Raw genomic sequence first — 24056 nt, 5'->3', positions numbered from 1 at the left:
TGTGTTCCATACACAAAAAAAGCTAGTGTACTTGGCAGGTGGCATATTTGTAGAGCTGTTTGATAAGGTTGCTAAGTGTTATAGGATGACCCATATAATTTAGGCTACCTAAATATGGTTCCCAATCAGAGACAACGACTAACACCTGCCTCTGATTGAGAACCATATCAGGCCAAACACAGAAACAGACAAACTAGACATCCAACATAGAATGCCCACTCAGATCACACCCTGACCAACCAAAACATATAAACATACAAAATAAACTATGGTCAGGGTGTGACAGTACCAGACTGAGTATAACACATGTTATACCACTACCCTCCCCTGGCTCCTGCTCCATCAAATCAAATCATTCACACACTCACAGATAACACAGACACACACACATAGGGGTAGACAAATGCTGTTTAGGATTTTATATTTATCCATATGAACAGGGAAATTCCTATCTCCATTAAAATATTGCCTAATTAGTGGCCCCAGAACAGGGTGTTATCTCCACACGGGGATATCGCCTACTGCTGATCACTGTAGTATAGATAATCTTATATCCATCCAGATATGCAAAACTTCCCACAGAATACCCGTGCCTCCTATCTAATTGTGTAACACGGTCCCAAAATCCAATCTAACCTCTACTTCTGGTGAAGTGCCAGGTATTACAAAATACTCACAATGACATGTGACAACAGTAATTGAATCTATTCAAGTGTACTTAGGTTTCGTCAGGCCAGTGTCTCCCTCAAACTCACAAAGTGACACACAGACTCCATTGGCTCTGGTCCCTCACCTTAGGGAAGTCCCCACTCTTGAGCGTGCCCTCAACAGGGGCATCGGTTGCCCTCAACTGGCTAGTTAACAATCATGGCTGGAGTCTGCCTCACTTCCCCTCACTGCCTCACAATTTTATCAACTCAACTCAGTCCTGTTAGTTACCTCAGCTGTGGCTTCTTAGGGAAGTCCCCGATCTTGAGCGTACCCTCAACAGGGACTCCTTTTTATGTCTTTTTCTATTGGTGGATCATCTTGCTCCCCTTTCTCAATAGTTTGGGATCTGGTATCCACTCGTGCCCGCTTCCTCTCAGATATTAGGCAGTCCATCTGCTCCTTCAGTAGTGCGGCTCCCCTGATATCCCAATTTGGGGATCCCCTGTGCACAGTTTACCAAGGTATTCAGGAGCGATCAACAGATGAAGTTACAGATCCCATCCTCGTCGCCAAATAATGTGGTGAATAATGAGGAGAGACAAGGTCAATCCCTAATCATATTAACTTTTTTTTAAATAACTTATCGATAAGGGAGCTGGTCGCAATACCCACACAAAAGTGAATAGAGTGAGAGCCAACTGAGTGGAGTGAGAACATAACCCAGAGGCTATCTCAAGATAGATGCAACCTCGGCGATGACGTACAATGGTTCCAAACACCAACCCCACACATCTTTTACCAGCACTTGGCCTCCAGTAAAAATAAGTTGTTGTTTTGTTCAGTAAGAACACAAAATTACATATTTCGTTACTTAGTCTCCACCTTGATAAAAGGAGGGGGTGACTGACGCACAGACACTGTGGAGACAAGTGATTGGTTCCCCATTACTCACGCCATTCCTTAACATGTTTTTCAATAGGTAAAGACATATATTCACATATGGAAACAATGCTCCCTTCTGACCTCCTTTTCCCTATCCTCTTTCTGATATTCTGCACAGGGACATGTGATAGACAAGCCTGACTTCTCCCCTCTCTGGGCCCCAGGTGACTGAGGCCCATATGCAGCTGCCAACACCAGAGTCCAAATGGAGACATTCTAATAACAAGAGTTCAACAGTTCAGTCATATAAGCATATTAAGCAGATAAGACATCTTAATTATCTATGTAACTTAGCTAATTCTGATTCTCCTACCACAAGGTTCACCTTCCAACAGGACAACATCCCTAAGCACACAGCAAAGACAATGCAAAAGTGGCTTCAGGACAAGTCTCTGAATGTCCTTGAGTGGCCCAGCCAGAGCCCGGATATGAACCCGATCAAACATCGCAGGAGAGACCTGAAAATAGCTGTGCAGCAACACTCCCCATCCAACCTGACAGAGCTTGAGAGGATCTGCAGAGAAGAACGGGAGAAATTCCCAAAATACAGGTGTGCCAAGCTTGTAGCATCAAACCCAAGAAGACTCAAGGCTGTAATCGCTGCCAAAGGTGCTTAAATAAGTACTGCATAAAGGGTCTGAATACTTTAAGATTTTTATACATTTAATACATTTGTAAACATTTCCAAAAAACTGTTTTTGCTTTGTCATTATGGGGTAATTTGTGTAGATTGATGAGGGGGGAAAAACATTTAATCCATTTTTGAATAAGGCTTTAACATAACTGTTACGGTTTTCCTCCGTTGAAAGAGAGTCGGACCAAAATGCAGCGTGGTTAGTTCGATACATCTTTAATGAAGACAAAAACACGAACTATACAAAACAATAAACGTAACGTGAAAACCGAAACAGCCTATCTTGTGCAAACAAACACAGAGACATGAACAATCACCCACCAAACACTCAAAGAATATGGCTGCTTAAATATGGTTCCCAATCAGAGACAACGAGAATCACCTGCCTCTGATTGAGAACCGCCTCAGGCAACCATAGACTATGCTAGAAAACCCCACTAAGCCACAATCCCAAATCCTATGAAAAATCCCCATACATAAACACAACACAAAATAAACCCATGTCACACCCTGGCCTGACCAAATAAAGAAAGAAAACACAAAATACTAAGACCAGGGCGTGACAATAACAAAATGTGGTAAAAGTCAAGGAGTCTGAATACTTTCCGACTGTGTTTTTCAACTGTGCTGTGATGTTTTACAAAAGTTCTGAACCCTTCTATTCTCATAGATTCTACAAATTGTAAATTAAAGATAAAATGTTTTGCTAAAAGTATTATTATATTACTGATCGATGACTTTTTAAATCACCCAGCATTACTTTGCATAGGGGGACTTAACTTGGGTCTGGGGGCCCTCCCATTCTTGGGGCACCTAAAGCACATATCCTGCATTTCTCCACAATCTAATAAGACCCATGGCCCTTCTAGCCATCTCTGTTTAGAACAACAGAAAGTAAGCAAAAATGCCCACAGTCATCAAGCCAGGTAAGAGATGATTAAATATGTTAAAGTGATTGATAAGACTGAACTAGATCCATGATAATTCAATACTCAATGTTGTGTTGCACCTTGAACCAATAGTCTAACTTATGAACAACTCTTACAAAACAACTTTTGATTGTCTTTAAGACATCCCTCTATATCACATTTCAGCCAGACTGCCAAGCCAACCTGAGCCACCTCCACGCCCGACCCCCACCAGTCTAGTCAATAACTCAGTCCTCTCCCCAACACAACTTCCTTCCCATCTTTCTTTTATTTCTCAAGGGAAAGGTTTGGAAAACAAAAGTTGAATGAAAACACACATACACCTACACATTAACAGACAGTAACAGTATAACCTCCTTATAATTCATATCATAGGCCTAATAGTACTATAGAGTTATTTTTACTTGCACACAATATAGCTGGTTCACTCTGTCCTGCCCCTAGAATTCCATGACGCTGTAGCTCCCCAATCCAACACACCCCACTCAGATTTAGGATCTTAGTGAAACATTCATTATTGGTATCAGGTGTGTTGCTAACGTTTTATATCTTTATTTTTCCCTCGCTCAACTTTTTCACCCCGGACGCTTTATCTGGACATGGTTCTACAGAACCTCCACCAGCCGAAGCAAAGTAGTAACATTAACATTAAGCCTTATAATTGCTGTCGCTGTACTCATAATATACAGAACGATCGGTTTATGTTGAGGATAGCCGTGCTGCAAGCAAAGCTTCAGACGCAATCGTTAGGCAAGGGTCATTTAAGTGTAGAAAAGGATGAAACAGCGTCTATGCCACCATTAGCTCTGACAAATTGAAAACCCTAGTCATTGGCGACTCCATTACCCACAGTATTAAACGTAAAAATAATTATCCAGCGATCATACACTGTTTACCAGGGGGTAGGGCAACCGACGTAAAGGCTCACCTGGAAAAGGGTGCTGGCTAAGTCTAAAACAGGCGAGTGTAGAGAGTATAGGGATATTGTTATCCACGTCTGACCCAGAAAATATTAAAAACTATCGGCCTATATCGAATCTCACATTCCTTTAAAAAAATTTTTTTAAAGCTGTTGCGCAGTTCACTGCCTTCCTGAAGACAAACAATGTATAGGAAGTACTTCAGTCTGGTTTTAGACCCCATCATAGCACTGAGATTGCACTCGTGAAGGTGGTAAATTACCTTTTCATGGCATCAGACCAAGGCTCTGCATCTGTCCTCGTGCTCCTAGAACTTAGTGCTGCTTTTGACACCATCGATCACCACACTCTTTTGGAAAGATTGGAAACCCAAATTGGTCTACATGGACAAGTTCTGGCCTGGTTTAGATTTTATCTATCGGAAAGATATCAGTTTGTCTATGTGGATGGTGTTTAACACTTTTTTGGCAACTACACGATTCCATATGTGTCATTTCACAGTTTTGATGTCTTCACTATTATTCTACAATGTAGAAAATAGTTAAACTAAAGAAAAACCCTTGAATGAGTAGATGTGTCCTAACTTTTGACTGGTACTGTAGGTGTTTAGAAAGTTGTTGACTGAGACATGGGAATGAAGAAAGTTTACTTTCTGTCCAAACATGTTATTGTTGAATCTCATGGATCCTAAGGGGGGAAGCACAGGGCAAATGTCTGGTTTCAGTCACAGATAAGGGAGGACAGGCGTGGATTAAGGAGGAGAGAGGAATTCGGCCCAGGTCACAGGTCAGATGGAGTGAGAAGGAACAGACCACAAAGGTTTTAGCATCAAGCGGGGCCATGACTACACCAGTGAGAGGAACCAAACAAGTTCTTGACTAGCAACAGAGATGTATTGGCTGTCTAGATGTGCAAGGAGTTGATTCCGGCTAGTGGGAGGACCAGTGGGTGAATGAACTTAGTTTGAGCTTTTCGTGAGTTTTTACTCTGTTTGTTCAGAACCTAACACAACCTTACCTAGTTTAAACATCCCCCCAAAAGTTGACCCCACTACCATCAGTTTCCACCTCAATCACAAAAAGCTTGCTGTCAATGGGACTCCACCCGTTGTTTAGGCAGTCTTGATTCAGCTGGAAACAAACAGATTCAATCAGGGTTTTAGGACAATTTCAACAGTTATAATATGAAACAGATTTAAAATAACTGACACTCTCCATCCTCTACTACTCTACTCCAGCTCTCACACTCTTTCCCAGATCTGACACTCATTAAGTAGATAACATCATTTTTGTTGACTGCCCAGCAGCCAAAGGGTCCACAACTGTAGTTCTTCACACTTCCTGGCACTCTTGTCTATGGAAGGGGTGTCTGTTCCCTTGTGCGAGTCCGACAGTATGGAGTATCGTCCAACAATAAACTGAACACCTCCAGCATCCACCTGCTTCAGAAGGCCTGAAGACAACAAAGACAGATGGACAGACAAGCAAACGGGAGCAAGTATCTGTGAATTCTGACAAATGACTTACATGTTAAAATTGTAAAACGTTCATAATTTTTTCAACGCCCTGATGATATCAGGAAAGCTAAGAAGCAGGTGTCCTATGGATAAATATTGAGTAATGCTCTCCACTAACCTGCAACTTGCACCCAGTTACCGGCCACATACTTGTAGATTGAGTCTGCCTTGTTGACACCCCAGATCCCTGCTGGTCCTACAGTGATATGCTTCATGGAACCAGGCAGGCGGATCGATTCATCACCTACCAGATAGTAGGGGTTTTGACTTGTGTCTGTTGCAACCAGTTGTCCCAGTCCTGCATCGATCTGCATCAGATTCTTGATGTTTACTACCTCCTGACAGTCCCATGCTATGGAGACAAAGACATATGGGTAGATTGCACCAATAAAATCTTGATCAATTCCAAGATGATCAAGCATGTTTCAGATGATGGTAATTTACTGTGACTGACGGCCAGGAGACAGAGGACCAATAAGATGGCTGCAGTGGCTCTCATAATGTCTCTGTAGATCTACAGTATAAGTTGCGATTTTACACCAGACTTCAATCGTCCCATTGCAGGGCTTTGCTCTTTAATAGCCCTGCAAATTGCTTTAAAAGCAATGATGGCTTCCTGTTCCACCTGTATTTTTTTATTTTTCATTTTACCTTAATTTTACTAGGCAGGTCAGTGAAGAACAAATTCTTATTTTCAATGACGGCCTAGGAACAGTGGGTTAACTGCCTTGTTCAAGGGCTGAACGACAGATTTGTACCTTATCAGCTCGGGGATTTTGCAGCCATTAAGTAGATGTCATGCTGCCCTGCTACCAAATTGCTGCCCCGCTACCAAATTGCTAGTCCAACGCTCTAACCACTAGGCTACCCTGCTGCCCCGTATATCAAAGAGTTGATGGGAGGCTGGACCAAGAAAGGCTTTTCTTGTTATTTTCTAATGGTTAGGGTAAATACAGACAATTTATGGATAAGTGAAAGACCCCGTTACCAAACTGCTACTGCCCCGCTACCTAACTGCTGCTGCCCCTACCTAACTGCTGCTGCCCCCCTACCTAACTGCTACTGCCCCGCTACCTAATTACTGCAGCGCTGCTACCTAACTGCTACTGCCCCGCTACCTAACTGCTGCTGCCCCTCTACCTAACTGCTGCTGCCCCGCTACCTAATTACTGCTGCCCCGCTACCTAACTGCTGCTGCCCCCCTACCTAACTGCTACTGCCCCGCTACCTAATTACTGCAGCGCTGCTACCTAACTGCTACTGCCCCGCTACCTAACTGCTGCTGCCCCGCTACCTAACTGCTGCTGCCCCGCTACCTAACTGCTGCTGCCCTGCTACCTAACTGCTGCTGCCCCGCTACCTAACTGCTGCTGCCCCGCTACCTAACTGCTACTGCCCCGCTACCTAACTGCTGCTGCCCCGCTACCTAACTGCTGCTGCCCCGCTACCTAACTGCTGCTGCCCCGCTACCTAACTGCTGCAGCCATGCTACTGTCCTGCTACCTAACTACTACTGTCCTGCTACCTAACTGCTACTGCCCTGCTACCTAACTGCTACTGCCCTGCTACCTAACTGCTACTGCCCCGCTACCTAACTGCTGCTGCCCCGCTACCTAACTGCTGCTACCCCGCTACCTAACTGCTGCTGCCCCGCTACCTAACTGCTGCAGCCATGCTACTGTCCTGCTACCTAACTGCTGCTGCCCTGCTACCTAACTGCTGCTGCCCTGCTACTGCCCTGCTACCTAACTGCTACTGCCTTGCTACCTAACTGCTGCTGCCCTGCTACCTAACTGCTACTGCCCCGCTACCTAACTGCTACTGCCCCGCTACCTAACTGCTACTGCCCTGCTACCTAACTGCTACTGCCCTGCTACCTAACTACTACTGCCCTGCTACCTAACTGCTACTGCCCCGCTACCTAACTGCTACTGCCCTGCTACCTAACTACTACTGCCCCGCTACCTAACTGCTGCTGCCCTGCTACCTAACTGCTACTGCCCTGCTATCTAACTGCTACTGCCCTGCTACCTAACTGATACTGCTGCAACTTAAAGGGAAACGCAACGCTGTTTTGTCAATCTCTTGTATCAGTATTATGTCGAAATGGAATGGAATGTTATAACTATTTCTCCAGGCACGACAAGACTGTGGCTTCTATGAAACCTGTTCTGAGTAACCACAGACCAGATAAACAGATACAACAATCTCACTAGTCTAGACAGGGCAAACCCGTTTTCACGATTTCTGTTAGTTCCATTTATAGTACAATTATTATTATTTTTAATCAATCGTCAATATGCAGAAACAGTTTGTGATCCTCTGAAAAGCTAATGTACTCAGATGACTTGTATTTGAACACATTATCAACTGCATATGCACCAAAAACCCTATTGTTTTGACAAGTGGCATTTGATCAGATCTAACACAACGGACAAATCTGGTGAATAATTTGTTTATCACTGGTAAGAAGAGAATTTGATAAAAATAGTCATCTACATTTTAGAGTGTCGGATGGAGATTCAGGGAGGCTGCCGAAACAGGGAGGGAAACCAAATCTGTTGCTTTTTATTTAACCACAATGAATCACAACCCTACAGGGAATATCAACATTGACAAGACTTGGCTGTTATTTCAGTGGTAGCACACTGGGAAATATGTTAATGAGACATGTATTTTCAGCCAACGGAGTTTTCTAAAGTTGTCAGTCTCAGTAAATTATACTCTCTTGTTTGATCAACTCAGCTATCTGTGCTGCAAAGGCAAACTTCAATATTTAAGTTCATAATTGTTTTACATTGAGCAGAAATCATTGGGTTGATGGAGTATTCCATGTCAGCTGAACAATTACCCAATTTTAATTACAGCCATATCGAAGCTCACTGGACTTTTCCCAAGTTAAATGTTTTAAAGTGTACATTTAGGTAAGGTGTTTATGTCGTGTCTGTGACTGAACTATTTGAACATTGATTGATGACTAGTTATGGGATGCCTATTATGCTGCGTAGTTATGGGATGCTGATTGCTCATCTAACATTGAACTATGAACATTTGAACATCGGGCAAGTCAGGAGTATTGTTTTGGTTACCTGAAGATTGGATCACTTCCCGGAAATGTAAATGAGCTGTGGTGCTACCTCAGAGCAGTGGTGCTACCTCAGAGCAGTGGTGCTACCTCAGAGCAGTGGGGCTACCTCAGAGCAGTAGTGCTACCTCAGAGCAGTGGTGCTACCTCAGAGCACTGGTGCTACCTCAGAGCACTGGTGCTACCTCAGAGCACTGGTGCTACCTCAGAGCACTGGTGCTACCTCAGAGCAGTGGTGCTACCTCAGAGCAGTGGGGCTACCTCAGAGCAGTGGGGCTACCTCAGAGCAGTGGTGCTACCTCAGAGCACTGGTGTTACCTCAGAGCAGTGGTGCTACCTCAGAGCAGTGGTGCTACCTCAGAGCACTGGTGCTACCTCAGAGCAGTGGTGCTACCTCAGAGCACTGGTGCTACCTCAGAGCAGTGGTGCTACCTCAGAGCAATGGGGCTACCTCAGAGCAGTGGGGCTACCTCAGAGCAGTGGTGGTACCTCAGAGCACTGGTGTTACCTCAGAGCAGTGGTGCTACCTCAGAGCAGTGGTGCTACCTCAGAGCACTGGTGCTACCTCAGAGCAGTGGGGCTACCTCAGAACACTGGTGCTACCTCAGAGCAGTGGTGCTACCTCAGAGCAGTGGTGCTACCTCAGAGCACTGGTGCTACCTCAGAGCACTGGTGCTACCTCAGAGCACTGGTGCTACCTCAGAGCAGTGGGGCTACCTCAGAGCAGTGGGGCTACCTCAGAGCAGTGGTGCTACCTCAGAGCAGTGGGGCTACCTCAGAGCACTGGTGCTACCTCAGAGCAGTGGGGCTACCTCAGAGCACTGGTGCTACCTCAGAGCAGTGGTGCTACCTCAGAGCAGGCTTAACTTGAGTGACTGCTCAGTTCACTTGTCCCTAAAGGCACCATCAATCCCTACACATTTAGACATTGCTCCATCCAGTGCCCTCTGGTTTACTGGCTGTGATGCTGACTCTGTGTTGAAGAAAGAGTTTGTGTACATCTTTTCAAAATGCCTTGAATCCTACATGATCATTTCTGTGATATAGTGCTTCCAACCCCTTTGAAAAAATTTGTGTTTGAACTACATTGAACATTTGAACTACATATTTATTCTACATCCATTGAGACCAATCATTAGCCTGTGTGATTAACGGGGGCTGAGCTACAACAGTATTTGTGAGACCAGGGCGGATCCTGAAAACGGTTCTTCTCACAAAAATGTTTTAACGTCTGAATGTAATTATTTGAGCTACAAATAATTACTGCTTTATTTTTCATGAAATAAACTTCTCTCTGAGTTGTGTGCTTGTCTTGATTGTGTACAGCTTTATTTTACAGCAGTCTTACCCTGTACCTACCCTCTAAGCGGGCCGGCCCGCTCATTAGGCAGGATTATGCGTCCGTCTATGGAGGCACATGGCGAGGGCGGAATTTTTTGAGCTAAACTGACCAAGACCCACCTTCAACAACAACCCACGTAATTCTGCCCAAAAACCATGACAATTTCTCTCAACCAGTGGCATATGGGCTTTTAAGGGGAGCGCTGATGCCGCCCTGTGATAAGGCAGGGGTACAAAATATTTAGCATGTTCATTCCCAGCGGCCCCTCTGTTGGCATCGCTGTGACTCTCCACCAACATAAATGATGTAGCAGATAGAGCCAGGGTGAGACATGAGCCATTCACAAAAACTCTAGGCTATTACACAACTTTTTATGATTACTGCATGTTAGAGACATGACAAATGAATGAATGAACTTGAAAAATAATGGTATAGCCTACACTCAAATACGATGTGGTTCAACGAGAACATTGACATTTTGCCAAGGCAGAGATGAGTGGCCGGCACCGAAACGCGCAGCAACAGCAGTGGACGCATAAATTCTTCCCTAGTGACAGTAGCCAAATTTGACATTAAACCTTTTGGTGTTTTGTGTAAAAGATGTCTCTTTCCACTCACCACTATTTGGAAGCTGGAAATATCTTGCAAGTGGATAAACATGTACGGGTGGCCTATGAAGGAGCCCTTTGAAATTATAGTTTGACAATCAGATGAAAAAATATTGATTTGTTGTGTTTATGCCACAGTAAAATGTAACATATTTAAACATAAAACTTAATTAAAAAATATTTTTGACTAGACCCACAGAGATCCTTAGGGACTGTATATGTAATTCTATGATTAAGCCCATAAAAAATGTTGGTTCACGCGCTTGATCCCGTACCTGGATATAGTATATGGTAGAAATAGTATATAGCCTTTTCTGTAGCCTACAGGCAGGAGATAAAATGTATGACACAACAGCCTGTTTTACAAACGGTGGGCCTAACACATTATTTATACATTTCCTTTGATGGCCTACATGGTACTCTACACCCTAGTGAGCACGGGCCGATGCCAATGTCCTCTGGATGTCTTTTTTTGGTCCTGTTGGACCTGATGTTCTTTTTTGGTGTTTTGCAATGGTAGGCCTACCACATAGATGGCTATTCATAAAACGCAGTTTCAGGCAACACTGTAGGCTACACCTCAGTAAACACGGATAAATGCCGACCCCTTTTGGCCATCTTTTTCTGGTCATGTCTGGACCTGCCTTGATTTCTATGTCCACGGAAGTTGTTTTTTAGTCCGGTCCAAAACAAAATCTGAACCAGTCATAGATGTCAAGAAGTCGGAAATCGCAAATTCAACAATGAGTGGTTTGGAAGGAATCGGTGGCTAACTGCAAGTGCCGCATAGCAACGACTATTTTGCTTCCCCTGCCTGCTATTCGGTGGAGAGGGTGTGTGGTCCAAGTCTGGGTTTAAGGTTGGAACACATCTGTCTGAAAGGGTCTCATTATCAAGCTTAAAAGGATAAACATTCACATGCAACACTATGGGCCAGAAAAGGTTGAAATCATTGGTCATGCATCAATCCAGCATGACTTCATCCAGAGAATGCCAGACTTTGATGACCAAGTTTGATGATGACAAAGTTTGCCTACAAGAGGGACTGCCACGCCACCTTCCTTATGTAAACTGACGGTGGTGCACCTATAGCCAATAGCCAGTTTTAGAGAACTGTCATTATTGAATATTGTAAGAGCTTTTATTGTCTGCTTCTTTGCCCCTGTTATTTATCCTACTATTCTGACTTGGTGTATAGGGGGAATACAGTAAGAACGGCCCATTCTGTTTCTGTACATTTCAAAAGGGCTGAAACAAATAGGCATATCAACTAATTCCATTTAAACTCGCTGATTAATGTCATAATCAAAATGATGGCTTCCCTCTTATCCACAAATTTTTCCCTTATGCCGTATTTTGTACATCTCAATTGTTATATTGCTTATATAGGTCTATCTCATTAGTATCTTGTTCATTATTTTAGGTAATGTTGGAATTATGCATTTAATTGTTTTGCTCACTTTGTGTATTATAATTAGCTCAGGTGTTTTTCTCCATGTAATTCCAGTTGATTTTGCGAGGGTTGTTTTGTTTGCTCAATGCGCTGTCTGTGAGTCGGTATATTTCACATAAAAGTGAATCCTCGGGATTGTATTTTCCTTCCTTTTTAGACCACAAATGCCTAATAAAATATTTCAAATTTCAGGCTAACTCTCTCTCTCTCTCTCTCTCAATGTGTGTCTGTGGTGATTTAATGAAGAGTAAAGTTTAGGCCTCAACACATTGCTGAATTTATCTGAAATAACATCTGAATTTCTGTCGGTGTCCATTTTGAAAGTACTAAAGGAATAGGCCTACCTCGTCGCAGCTCGTTTGCTAATGATCAGAACAAACATTGTGAATTTACTGAACATAAATGTAATAATGTTCGTGTACGGTTCAAAAGTCTAAACTCATGTCGGCATATGTTATTATTGAAGGAGAATGTGATTCTTATCGAGTTACACAAATCCACAAGGAATCCGTAGAAACCATATTTATTTAAGCAAGTCTGCCATATCAGCTGTTTTTATAAAATGCAGTAAATTATGCCGAATTAACTGTATTGCTGCCAGACAATGCTCAGCCTGGTCTCATAAACGTAAGTCTGGGACACTCAAATTAGTATGATATGTTAGGTTTGGTATGACACATGATTACTTAAGTCTGGGTGGATGGGTGGGCGTACAACGCGTTTGAATCTCTTCACGGCTAGCTTTAGCAATTTAGCTAATTAGCAACTTCAACTACTTACTATTTATTAGGTACTTCACAACTACTTAACATGTTAGCTAACCCTTCCCCTAACCTTAAACCTTTTAGCTAACCCTTCCCCTAACCTTAACCCTTTAACCTAACTCCTAAACTTAATCCCTAACCTAGCCTAACTAACATTAGCCAGCTAGCTAAAGTTAGCCACCTAAACAGAATATGTAACATATTGTAAGTTTTGCAAGTTCGTAACATAAAATACAATTTATAATTTGTAACATATCGTATGAAAATGGTAATGGACATCCACAAATGAATACATCCCATACTAAATGTAACATATCAAACTAAATAGTGGTCTCGGATTTACATACAGAATAATACTAATTACTCTGAGACCAGGTTGCCAGGCTCCGCTGATAGTCAGGTGTATTGGTGGTAAAGATTCACTCCATGGTGCAGAAAGGAAAGCTCTGCTGTCTGGATAGCATTATGTAGGCCCTAACAGTTTGTGGGCACTGTCTGTCACCCTTATACTGCAATTAATGGATTGTTTAATGCAGTGGTGTAATGTACTTTAATGTAATTTATGTGGGTTTATTAACCTCGTTGCCTGCTGTTATTTTGTGCGGGAATATGTCTGTGTTTGTTCGGTGCCTGTGCTAGATTGCGCCACAGGCTATTCTAATGGTCGTATGTGCCATTGTGATTTATTTAGGAATAGATAGTTTTTTTTCCCTCCTGTTGTCACTTCGAATTCCTGTTTTGTTGGGCGCCATGGTTGGGTTTGTTTCCTGACCAGTTTTGTTGCGTTTTGGACTTCCAAATAAATATTTTACTATTTGGACCTCAGTGCTCTCCTGCTCCTGACTCTTGCACCTACCTCGTCCTAGTGAGGCACCTTACAGTCATCCCTACTGCCTCTGATCTGGTGAAATCACTAAAGAGTGTTAGGGTATTCCACTAGCGATCCGTCAATTTTTTTTTATTGTGCCATCTGGTTTACTTAAAATAAGGAATTTTTACTTTTACTTTTGATCCTTATGTACATTTTTAGCAATTCCATTTACTTCTAGTACTTAAGTATATTTCAAATACTTTTCGACTTTTAATCAAGTAGTATTTTACTTGGTGACTTTCACTTTTACTTGAGTAATTTTCAAATAAGGTATCTTTACTTTTACTCAAGTATGACAATGAAGTACTTTTTCCACCACTGGTTTAATGTTGTGTTGTGTAGTGGCTTTGCTGGAATGTATCTCAAACAATTTGTTGAGTTTGCCCCACCAAGATGTACATGCTAAAATCGTCACTGGCAGAGCAAACTAAAATCCCCCTGTTCAATATGAAAACAAAGAAACACGTAAATTACAATAGCTTCAAACTGAATGCTTTATTTTTGCGGGAAATTATTATATAATGAGATAATAAGCATTAAAAAGGATTCCATCCATCTCTATGAATAACCTCTGAAGCAAGATCATTAAGATCAGTGATTACTATTGACAGAGATAAAGTACTGAAAAGTATAGTTAGAGTAATAGGTTTTAGAATGAAGGATTCTTATGAACTAATGTTGGGCAATCTCAAGCGGAAGGCTGTTCCAGAAAGAGAGATCGATGAGTTAGTAAGTGAACTTTAGACAGATCCCGAACTGCCATCAGATGCAGAGGAGAGGCTAAGGTGTGCACACCATGGTGACTCCAGACTTGGAGACCACCCAAAGACGGCCCAGGTCATAGGTTACGTGGCCCATGCGCATGCATATTGGGATATTGCTCCATCCGGTGCCCTCTGGTTTACTGGCTGTGATGCCGTCTCTGTGTTGAAGAAAGGGGTTCATGTTTTAAAGCTTATCCATTTCTTTAACTACATCCATTTTTGGACGGTAATAACTGCATATAGCCATAGATTTTTGAAGAATATAACTTCTTCCTCTTGAGCTTTATTCAACCACATCAGAAGCTAAAATGTAAGCTTTTCCTCAATAGTTTGTAAACAATGTTATTGTAAACAAACAATGTATAGCTTTAAAAAACATGTTACAATTTTTTTAAACAAATAATTGATCTGTCTTTGCATCCGTAGCTCCATGTAAGAATTTGAGAGTGGTTACATGTCTCTAACTACATTCCTCAGCTGTTTACCAAAACAAGTGGTGGGATGTCTGGGAAGTTGTTGTTTTTATCCCAAACTGTAGCTTTACAGGACATCCCACTCTTACATACTTCATCGTACAATGTCTACACATGTCTTTATAAGTCCTATAAGTTTAGATCTGATTATATTTGACTGATTTTATTCATGTATCTACAGTATTTTAGTTGCTTCACAAAGCAAGTACAGTAAGGATAATAATTATAATTAAAGGTATACCATTATTATACACATAGTTCAGTAGTAACCTTACCTGGTATAAACTTGGCCTGCAGAGTTAACCCCAAAGACACTACCATCAGTTGCCACCTCAATCATGGAAAGCTTGCCGTCTATGTGACTCCACCCGTTGTTTTGACAGTCTTGATTCAACTGGAAGCAAACAGATTCAATCAGGGTTTTAGGACAATTACAACAGATATAATATGAAACCGTTTTAGAATAACTGACACTCTCCATCCTCTACTACTCTGCTCCAGCTCTCACACTATTTCCCAGATCTTACACTCATTAAGAAGATATCGTCATTCTTGTTGACTGCCCAGCACCCAAAGGGTCCACAGCTGTAGTACTTCACAGCTCCTGGCAATCCTGTCCATGGAAGAGGTGAGCCTGGACCCTTGTAACCAACTGTGGCACTATGTGTCAGACAGAATGGAGTATCGTCCATGTTGGCCCCCACAATAAACTGTTCACCTCCAGCATCCAACTGTTTCAGAAGGCCTGAAGACCACAAAGACAGACAGACAGACGGACAAGCAAGCAAGGAGCACATATCTGTGAGTACTGCCAAATGACATACAAGTTTACAATTTAAAATGTTTTCAACACACTGATGGTATCAGGAAAGCTAAGAAGCAGGTGTCCTCTGGATAAATATTGTGTAATTCTCTCCACTAACCTGCAGCTTGCACCCAGTTACCGGCCACATACTTGTAGATTGCATAGTCCTTGTTGACACCCCAGATCCCTGCAGGTCCTACAGTGATATGCTTCAGGGAACCAGGCAGGCGGATCCATTCATCACCTACCAGGTAGTAGGGGATTTGACTTGTGTCTGTTGCAACCACTTGCCCCAGTCCTGCATCGATCTGCATCAGATTCTTGATGTTTACTACCTCCTGACAGTCCCATGCTATGGAGACAAAGACATGAGTTGAGCACACAGACAACAAGGAGGATGACATTATGGAGCGAACTTCATCAACTCCATATTGAGCAAGCATGTTTCAGATGATGGTAACTTACCATGACTGATGGCCAGGAGACAGAGGACCAATAGGACGGCTGCAGTGACTCTCATGATGTCTCTGTAGATCTACAGTATACGTTTGGTTGTACACCAGACTTCAATTGTCCCCTTGCAAGACTTTGAGCTTTTATAGCCTTGCACATACCTTTCACCAATGATGGCTTCCTGTTCCACCTGTTTAACAAAGACTTGAGGGTGTCCGGTGTCCATCAGAGAGAAGGGTTGTGTTATTGCCACCTGATGACAAAGATCATTCCTTTGTTCTTCTCATGTTTTCTGTGTTTACGTTCTGATATGCATTTGCCATGTTTACATTTTGAAATACAGTGCCTATGGAAAGTCCACACCCAACTTGGATTTCTTCACATAGTATTTACAAAGTTTACAAAGTTTATATGCGTCGAATACAACAAGTCCTTAACCAACAATGCAGTTGAAGTAAATAAGTATTAAGTCAAAAAATTGATGTGTAAAAAAATCTAATAATAAATAAATAAAAATAGAGCAGCAGTAAAATAACAGTAGCAAGTAGAGGGGGTACTGGTACAGTGTCAATGTGTGTGTTGGGGTAGAGGGGGTACTGGTACAGTGTCAATGTGTGTGTTGGGGTAGAGGGGGTACCGGTACAGTGTCAATGTGTGTGTTGGGGTAGAGGGGGTACCGGTACAGTGTCAATGTGTGTGTTGGGGTAGAGGGGGTACCGGTACAGTGTCAATGTGTGTGTTGGGGTAGAGGGGGTACCGGTACAGTGTCAATGTGTGTGTTGGGGTAGAGGGGGTACCGGTACAGTGTCAATGTGTGTGTTGGGGTAGAGGGGGTACCGGTACAGTGTCAATGTGTGTGTTGGGGTAGAGGGGGTACCGGTACAGTGTCAATGTGTGTGTTGGGGTAGAGGGGGTACCGGTACAGTGTCAATGTGTGTGTTGGGGTAGAGGGGGTACCGGTACAGTGTCAATGTGTGTGTTGGGGTAGAGGGGGTACCGGTACAGTGTCAATGTGTGTGTTGGGGTAGAGGGGGTACCGGTACAGTGTCAATGTGTGTGTTGGGGTAGAGGGGGTACCGGTACAGTGTCAATGTGTGTGTTGGGGTAGAGGGGGTACCGGTACAGTGTCAATGTGTGTGTTGGGGTAGAGGGGGTACCGGTACAGTGTCAATGTGTGTGTTGGGGTAGAGGGGGTACCGGTACAGTGTCAATGTGTGTGTTGGGGTAGAGGGGGTACCGGTACAGTGTCAATGTGTGTGTTGGGGTAGAGGGGGTACCGGTACAGTGTCAATGTGTGTGTTGGGGTAGAGGGGGTACCGGTACAGTGTCAATGTGTGTGTTGGGGTAGAGGGGGTACCGGTACAGTGTCAATGTGTGTGTTGGGGTAGAGGGGGTACCGGTACAGTGTCAATGTGTGTGTTGGGGTAGAGGGGGTACCGGTACAGTGTCAATGTGTGTGTTGGGGTAGAGGGGGTACCGGTACAGTGTCAATGTGTGTGTTGGGGTAGAGGGGGTACCGGTACAGTGTCAATGTGTGTGTTGGGGTAGAGGGGGTACCGGTACAGTGTCAATGTGTGTGTTGGGGTAGAGGGGGTACCGGTACAGTGTCAATGTGTGTGTTGGGGTAGAGGGGGGTACCGGTACAGTGTCAATGTGTGTGTTGGGTAGAGGGGGTACCGGTACAGTGTCAATGTGTGTGTTGGGGTAGAGGGGGTACCGGTACAGTGTCAATGTGTGTGTTGGGGTAGAGGGGGTACCGGTACAGTGTCAATGTGTGTGTTGGGGTAGAGGGGGTACCGGTACAGTGTCAATGTGTGTGTTGGGGTAGAGGGGGTACCGGTACAGTGTCAATGTGTGTGTTGGGGTAGAGGGGGTACCGGTACAGTGTCAATGTGTGTGTTGGGGTAGAGGGGGTACCGGTACAGTGTCAATGTGTGTGTTGGGGTAGAGGGGGTCAGTGTCAATGTGTGTGTTGTGGGTAGAGGGGGTACCCGGTACAAGTGTCAATGTGTGGTGTTGGGGTAGAGGGGGTAACCCGGTACAGTGTCAATGTGTGTGTTGGGGTAGTAGGGGGGTAACCGGTACAGTGTCAATGTGTGTGTTGGGGTAGAGGGGGTACTGGTACAGTGTCAATGTGTGTGTTGGGGTAGAGGGGGGTTACTGGTACAGTGTCAATGTGTGTTTGGGGTAGAGGGGGTACTGGTACAGTGTCCAATGTGTGTGTTGGGGTAGAGGGGGTACTGGTACAGTGTCAATGTGTGTGTTGGGGTAGAGGGGGTACTGGTACAGTGTCAATGTGTGTGTTGGGGTAGAGGGGGTACTGGTACAGTGTCAATGTGTGTGTTGGGGTAGAGGGGGTACTGGTACAGTGTCAATGTGTGTGTTGGGGTAGAGGGGGTACCGGTACAGTGTCAATGTGTGTGTGTGTTGGGGTGGGGGGGGGTGGGGGGGGGGGTTTCCAGAGGATGAATCTGGGTTTGGCGGATGCCAGGTGAACGCTACCTGCCCAAATGCATATTGCCAACTATAAAGTTTGCTGGGGGAGAAATAATGGTCTTGGGATGGTTTTTGTGGTTTAGGCTAGGCCACACTAGGTCATATAGTTTGTGTAAAGATGTTGTGAATCATGGCAAGACCGCAATTTGCAAGTGTTGCCATAGAGTTTCAAGCAGACTTAACTCCAAACTGTAACTTGGCCACTCAGGAACATTCACTGTCTTCTTGGTACGTGTCACACCCTGACCTTAGTTATCTTTGTTTTCTTTATGATTTGGTTAGGTCAGATTGTGACAAGGGTGGTTTGTTTAGCTTTGTATTGTCTAGGGTTTTTGTATGTCTAGGGGTTATCTAGTCTAGCTGTTTATATGTCTATGGTTGCCTAGATTTGTTCTCAATCAGAGGCAGCTGTTTATCGTTGTCTCTGATTGGGGACCATATTTAGGTAGCCATATTCCTTGGGTATTTTGTAGGTTGTTATTCTATGTTTAGTTGCCTGTTCTGCACTAGCCATATTGCCTCACGTTTTGTTGTTTAGTTCTGTTCAGTGTTCTCTCTTTTATTAAAGAGTTATGTTCACTTACCACACTGCGCCTTGGTCTCCTCATTTTGACGACCGTGATAGTAACCAATCAGTGTAGATTTGTCTTAGTCCTGTTGAAAGGTGAATTCCTCTCCCAGTGTCTGGTGTGAAGCAGACTGATCAGGTTGTCCTCTAGGATTTTTCCTGTACTTAGCTTCATCCTGTTTCTTTTCATCCTGAAAAATTCCCCAGTCTTTGCCAATGTCAAGCATACCCATACCATGATGCAGCCACCACCATGCTTTAATAAGGAGGCAGTTACTCAATGTGTTGTGTTGGATTTTCCCCAAACACAAGGCTTTGCATTTAGGCCAAAACGTGTATTCCGTTGCTGTGTTCAGTTTGTTGCCTTGTGGCATACATATGCATGTTTTGTAATATTTTGTTCTGCACATTTTATAATAATTTTTACTCTGTAATTCAGGTCATTATTGTGGAGTCACTACAATGTTGTTGATCCATACTCAGTTTTCTCCCATCACAGCCATTGAACTCTAGCTGTTTTAAAATGACTAACCAGTTTCCTTCCTGTCCTGCAGCTCAGTTCAGAAGGACCAATGTATCTTTGTTGTGTCTGGGTGGTTTAAAACATCATCCACAGCATAATTATTAACGTGACCATGCTTCATTCTCTTCATTCAAGGACTCAATCATGGACACTCTTACTGACAGTTGTGGCTGCTTCACGTGATGTATTGTTGTCTCTACCTTCTTGCCCCTTGTGCTGTTGTCTGCCCAATAATGTTTGTACCATGCTTTGCTCTGCTACCATGCTGTGCTGCTGCCATGTTATGTTGCTAACATGTTGTCATGTTGGGTTGCTGCCATGCTGTTGTTGTCTTAGGTCTCTATATAGTGTTGTGGTGTCTCTTGTCGTGATGTGTGTTTTGTCCTACATTTGAATTACATTTTAGTTAAATGTTAAATTAAAGAGATATTCAAATTCTGATTTGTCATTGTCACCCAATTACCAATCACTGCCCTCCTTTATGAGGCTTTTGTAAAGCTCCCTGGTCTGTATAGTTGAATCTGTGCTTGAAATTCAATACTTGACTGAGGGACCTTACAGATGCTGTATGTATACAGTGATGGTTCTAGCTTGTATGGCTCCCTTGGCAAACCTCCCCTTCAATGCCCCCCCCCCCCCCCCCCCCCCCCCCCCCCCCCAAGAAACACCATACTGCACTAACTAATTTTTATTCAGACATTTGGAACAACAAATAATCATTTAACATTTAAAACTATACATTTCAAAAAGAAGTAGCAAAGACCAATAGAAATAGAAACTAATTGTAGTGTATAAATAAAAAGAGACTTGTATTATTAACCTATTAACCTATTACCCTATTAACCTATTACCCTATTACCCTATTACCCTATTTCTAACAAAAACCACACAAATAAAGCTAAATTGCACAAATCCTGTATCACACAAATACATACATAGAATAACACACTTATAAAGAAGAGATCCTGATTATTGCACTTCAAACAAGAAACACACAAACTAAATGTCACCACTAATTGCATTAGTACTGTACAAAGTTAGAGGTGCTCTATTTGATAGATTCCCCAACTCCCCCTACCTCCAAATTAATTTGGAAAAATAGGTTGATCGAGCAGCAGTAAGGGCTCTTTGATACTGCATGGTACTGTCTTTCCAAGCTGTTCGGAGCTGTCACACAGGCTAATGGTTGATCTCAATGGATGCAGAATAAATAGACTAATGCAATGTAGCTCAAACATACCATTTTTCAAATGGGTTGGAAGCACTAAATCACGGAAATGATCATGTGGGATTCAAGGCATTTTGAACAGATGTACCCCACCTCTATCTTCAGCACAGAGACGGCATCACAGCCAGTAAACCAGAGGGCACTGGATGGAGCAATGTCTCAATGTGCAGGGATTGAGGGTAAAGATTGTCCTATTGCCTCCTGGGGCAAGTGAACTGAGCAGTCACTCAAGTTAAGCCTGCTCTGAGGTAGCCCCACTGCTCTGAAAAATATTCCTGACTTGCTGATGGGCAGATGCCTTTCAGACTTCAATGTAAATTCCTGATGTGCATGAAGCACGTGACCTACGACCTGGGTTGTCTTTGGGTCGTCTCCATGTCTGGCTTCACCATGCAGTGCACACATTGAGAATAATTAGTAGTCGGCAAAAACGTCCATCATTCTGTATGAACAAGGCATTTGAGAATGCAATCCTTGTCATAGCTCATCATCTCTCATATTACATCATGATCATAGCTCGATCTACCATCAGTGTCCAATAACTAGGCACTCAGTCAATGTTCTAATGTTCGTAGTTCAATGTTAGATGAGCAATCAGCATCCCATAACTACACAGCATAATAGGCATCCCATAACTAGTCATCAATCAATGTTCAAATAGTCCGGTCACAGACACGACATAAACACCTTACCTAAATGTACACTTTAAAACATTTCACTTGGAAAAAGTCCAGTGAGCTTTGATATGGCTGTAATTAAAATTGGGTAATTGTTCAGCTGACATGGAATACTCCATCAACCCAATGATTTCTGCTCAATGTAAAACAATTATGAACTTAAATATTGAAGTTTGCCTTTGCAACACAGATAGCTGAGTTGATCAAACAAGAGAGTATAATTTACTGAGACTGACAACTTTAGAAAACTCTGTTGGCTGAAAATACATGTCTCATTAACATATTTCCCAGTGTGCTACCACTGAAATAACAGAAAATTCTTGTCAATGTTGATATCCCCTGTAGGGTTGTGATTCACTGAGGTTAAATGAAAAGCAACAAAGTTGGTGTCCTTCCCTGTTTCGGCAGCCTCCCTGAATGTCCATCCGACACTCTTAAAATGTAGATGACTGTCTTTAGCAAATTCTCTTCTAACCAGTAATAAACAAATGATTCACCAGATGTGAACATGGTTTTTGGCGCATATGCAGTTGATAATGTATTAGTTAACAAATAAAACAAGTAATCTGAGTACATTAACTTTTTAACAGATCACAAACTGTTTCTGCATATTGATAATAGTTTTTTATACTTCTTTTTTGTACTATACATGGAACTAATAGAAATTGTGAAAACGGGTTTACCCTGCCTACTCTTGTGAGATTGTTTTATCTGTTTATCTGGTCTGTGGCTACTCGGGGCAGATTTGATAGAGCCCGCGTTCTTGTCTTGCATGGAGAAATAGTTCTAGTTCACAAATGTCTTAGTGTGTTTGGACCATGATAGTTTGTTGGTGATGTGGACACCAAGGAACTTGAAGCTCTCAACCTGCTCCACTACAGCCCTGTCGATGAGAATAGGGACGTGCTCAGTCCTCCCTTTCCTGCTGTCCACAATCATCTTCTTTGTCTTGATCATGTTGAGGGAGAGGTTGTTGTCCTGGCACCTCCTCCCTATAGGCTGTCTCACTGTTGTGTCATCTGCAAACCTGATGATGGTGTTGGAGTTGTGCCTGGCACTGCAGTCATGAGAGAACAGGGAGTACAGGAGGGGACTGAGCACGCACCCTTGAAGGGCGCCCGTTTTGAGGATCAGTGTGACGTCTGTTTTGTTACCTACCCTTATCACCTGAGGGCAGCCCATCAGGAAGTCCAGGATCCAGTTGCAGAGGGAGGTGTTAATTGCCAGGTTCCTTAGCTAAGTGATGAGCTTTGAGGGCACTATGGTGTTGAACGCTGAGCTGTCGTAAATGAATAGCATTCTCACATAGGTATTCCTTTTGTCCAGGTGGCAAAGGGCAGTACAATAGAGATTGCATCATCAGTATGAACATCTCAGTGGTTCTAGGGTTTCTGGGATAATGGTGTTGATGTGAGCCAGACGTGAGTGCTACGGGTTGGTAGTCATTTAGACAGGTTACCTTAGTGTTCTTGGGCACAGGGACTATGGGGGTCTGCTTGAAACATGTTGATATTACAGACTCAGTCAGGAACGGGTTGAAAATCTCAGTGAAGACACTTGCCAGTTGTTCAGTGCATGCTCGGAGTACACGTCCTTGCAATCCATCTGACCTGGTGCCTTGTGAATGTTGACCTATTTAAAGGTCTTACTCACATCGGCTATAGAGTGAGTGATCACACAGTCGTCCGGAACAGCTGATGCTCTTATGCATGTTTCAGTGTTACTTGCCTCGAAGAGACCATAGAAGTAATTTAACTTGTCTGGTAGTGTTGTGTTACTGGGCAGCCCGCGGCTGTGCTTCCCTTTGTAGTCTGTAATAGTTTGCAAGCCCTGCAACATTCGAAGAGCGTCGGAGCTGGTGTAGTACTATCCTCTATCCTTTAGCTCAGTGCGGATGTTGCCTGTTATCCAAGGCTTCTGGTTGGGATATGTACTGGTCACTGTGGGGACGACATCATCGATGCACTTATTGATGAAAACAGTGACTGATGTGGTGTACTCCTCAAAGTGTTCATGATTTTTATTTTCAAAAAAACACTCAAACAAAATAACTTTTGAAAACAAAAGCGTATAGTTCTGTCAGGTACAGGCGCGAAACAGAAAACAAGATCCCACAAAACCCAAACGGAAAATAACTTATATGTGATCCCCAATCAGAGACAACGATAGACAGCTGCCTCTGATTGGAAACCAGACCAAAACAAAGAAATAGAAAACAGACTTTCACACCCGAGTCACACCCTGACCTAACCAAGCATAGAGAATAATAGGGATCTCTAAGGTCAGGGCGTGACAAGAGGATGGAATTATGGTCAGTTTTGCCAAATGGAGGGCAAGGGAGAGCTATGTACACG

The 24056-nt window shown here is 43.2% G+C and overlaps 1 protein-coding gene across 2 annotated transcripts; it reads right to left on the bottom strand.

Annotated features, from left to right (window-relative positions):
• Nucleotides 1-5083: 5083 nt before the first annotated feature.
• On the bottom strand, nucleotides 5084-16352 carry LOC109882268 (fish-egg lectin-like). Of its 2 annotated transcripts, XM_020474374.2 has the most exons (5): nucleotides 16223-16352; nucleotides 15876-16109; nucleotides 15480-15697; nucleotides 15228-15346; nucleotides 14192-14637 (listed from the first exon to the last, which is right to left on the bottom strand). In XM_020474374.2, exons 1-5 carry the CDS (start codon nucleotides 16275-16277, stop codon nucleotides 14496-14498), a joined length of 768 nt encoding a protein of 255 aa, XP_020329963.2. In that variant the 5' UTR covers nucleotides 16278-16352; the 3' UTR covers nucleotides 14192-14495. The 2 variants fall into 2 exon arrangements, with proteins under 2 accessions (XP_031671021.1, XP_020329963.2); XM_031815161.1 differs by lacking the exons at nucleotides 14192-14637; nucleotides 15228-15346 and adding an exon at nucleotides 5084-5206.
• Nucleotides 16353-24056: the final 7704 nt, after the last annotated feature.

Source organism: Oncorhynchus kisutch, unplaced genomic scaffold (genome assembly GCF_002021735.2).
Source record: "Oncorhynchus kisutch isolate 150728-3 unplaced genomic scaffold, Okis_V2 Okis09a-Okis19a_hom, whole genome shotgun sequence".
Lineage (NCBI taxonomy): Eukaryota > Metazoa > Chordata > Actinopteri > Salmoniformes > Salmonidae > Oncorhynchus > Oncorhynchus kisutch.
This window is presented reverse-complemented; position numbering and strand designations above follow the sequence as displayed.

What these genes read in the sequence shown, in the direction of transcription:
- LOC109882268 (XM_020474374.2), bottom strand. Translation starts at nt 16,277, where the DNA reads ATGAGAGTCACTGCAGCCGTCCTATTGGTCCTCTGTCTCCTGGCCATC. An exon ending in ACGATATCTTCTTAATGAGT is followed by an intron (nt 15,347 to 15,479) that starts GTAAGATCTGGG and finishes GTTTGCTTCCAG; the next exon opens with TTGAATCAAGACTGTCAAAA. An exon ending in GCAGGCCAAGTTTATACCAG is followed by an intron (nt 14,638 to 15,227) that starts GTAAGGTTACTA and finishes TCTTCAACACAG; the next exon opens with AGACGGCATCACAGCCAGTA.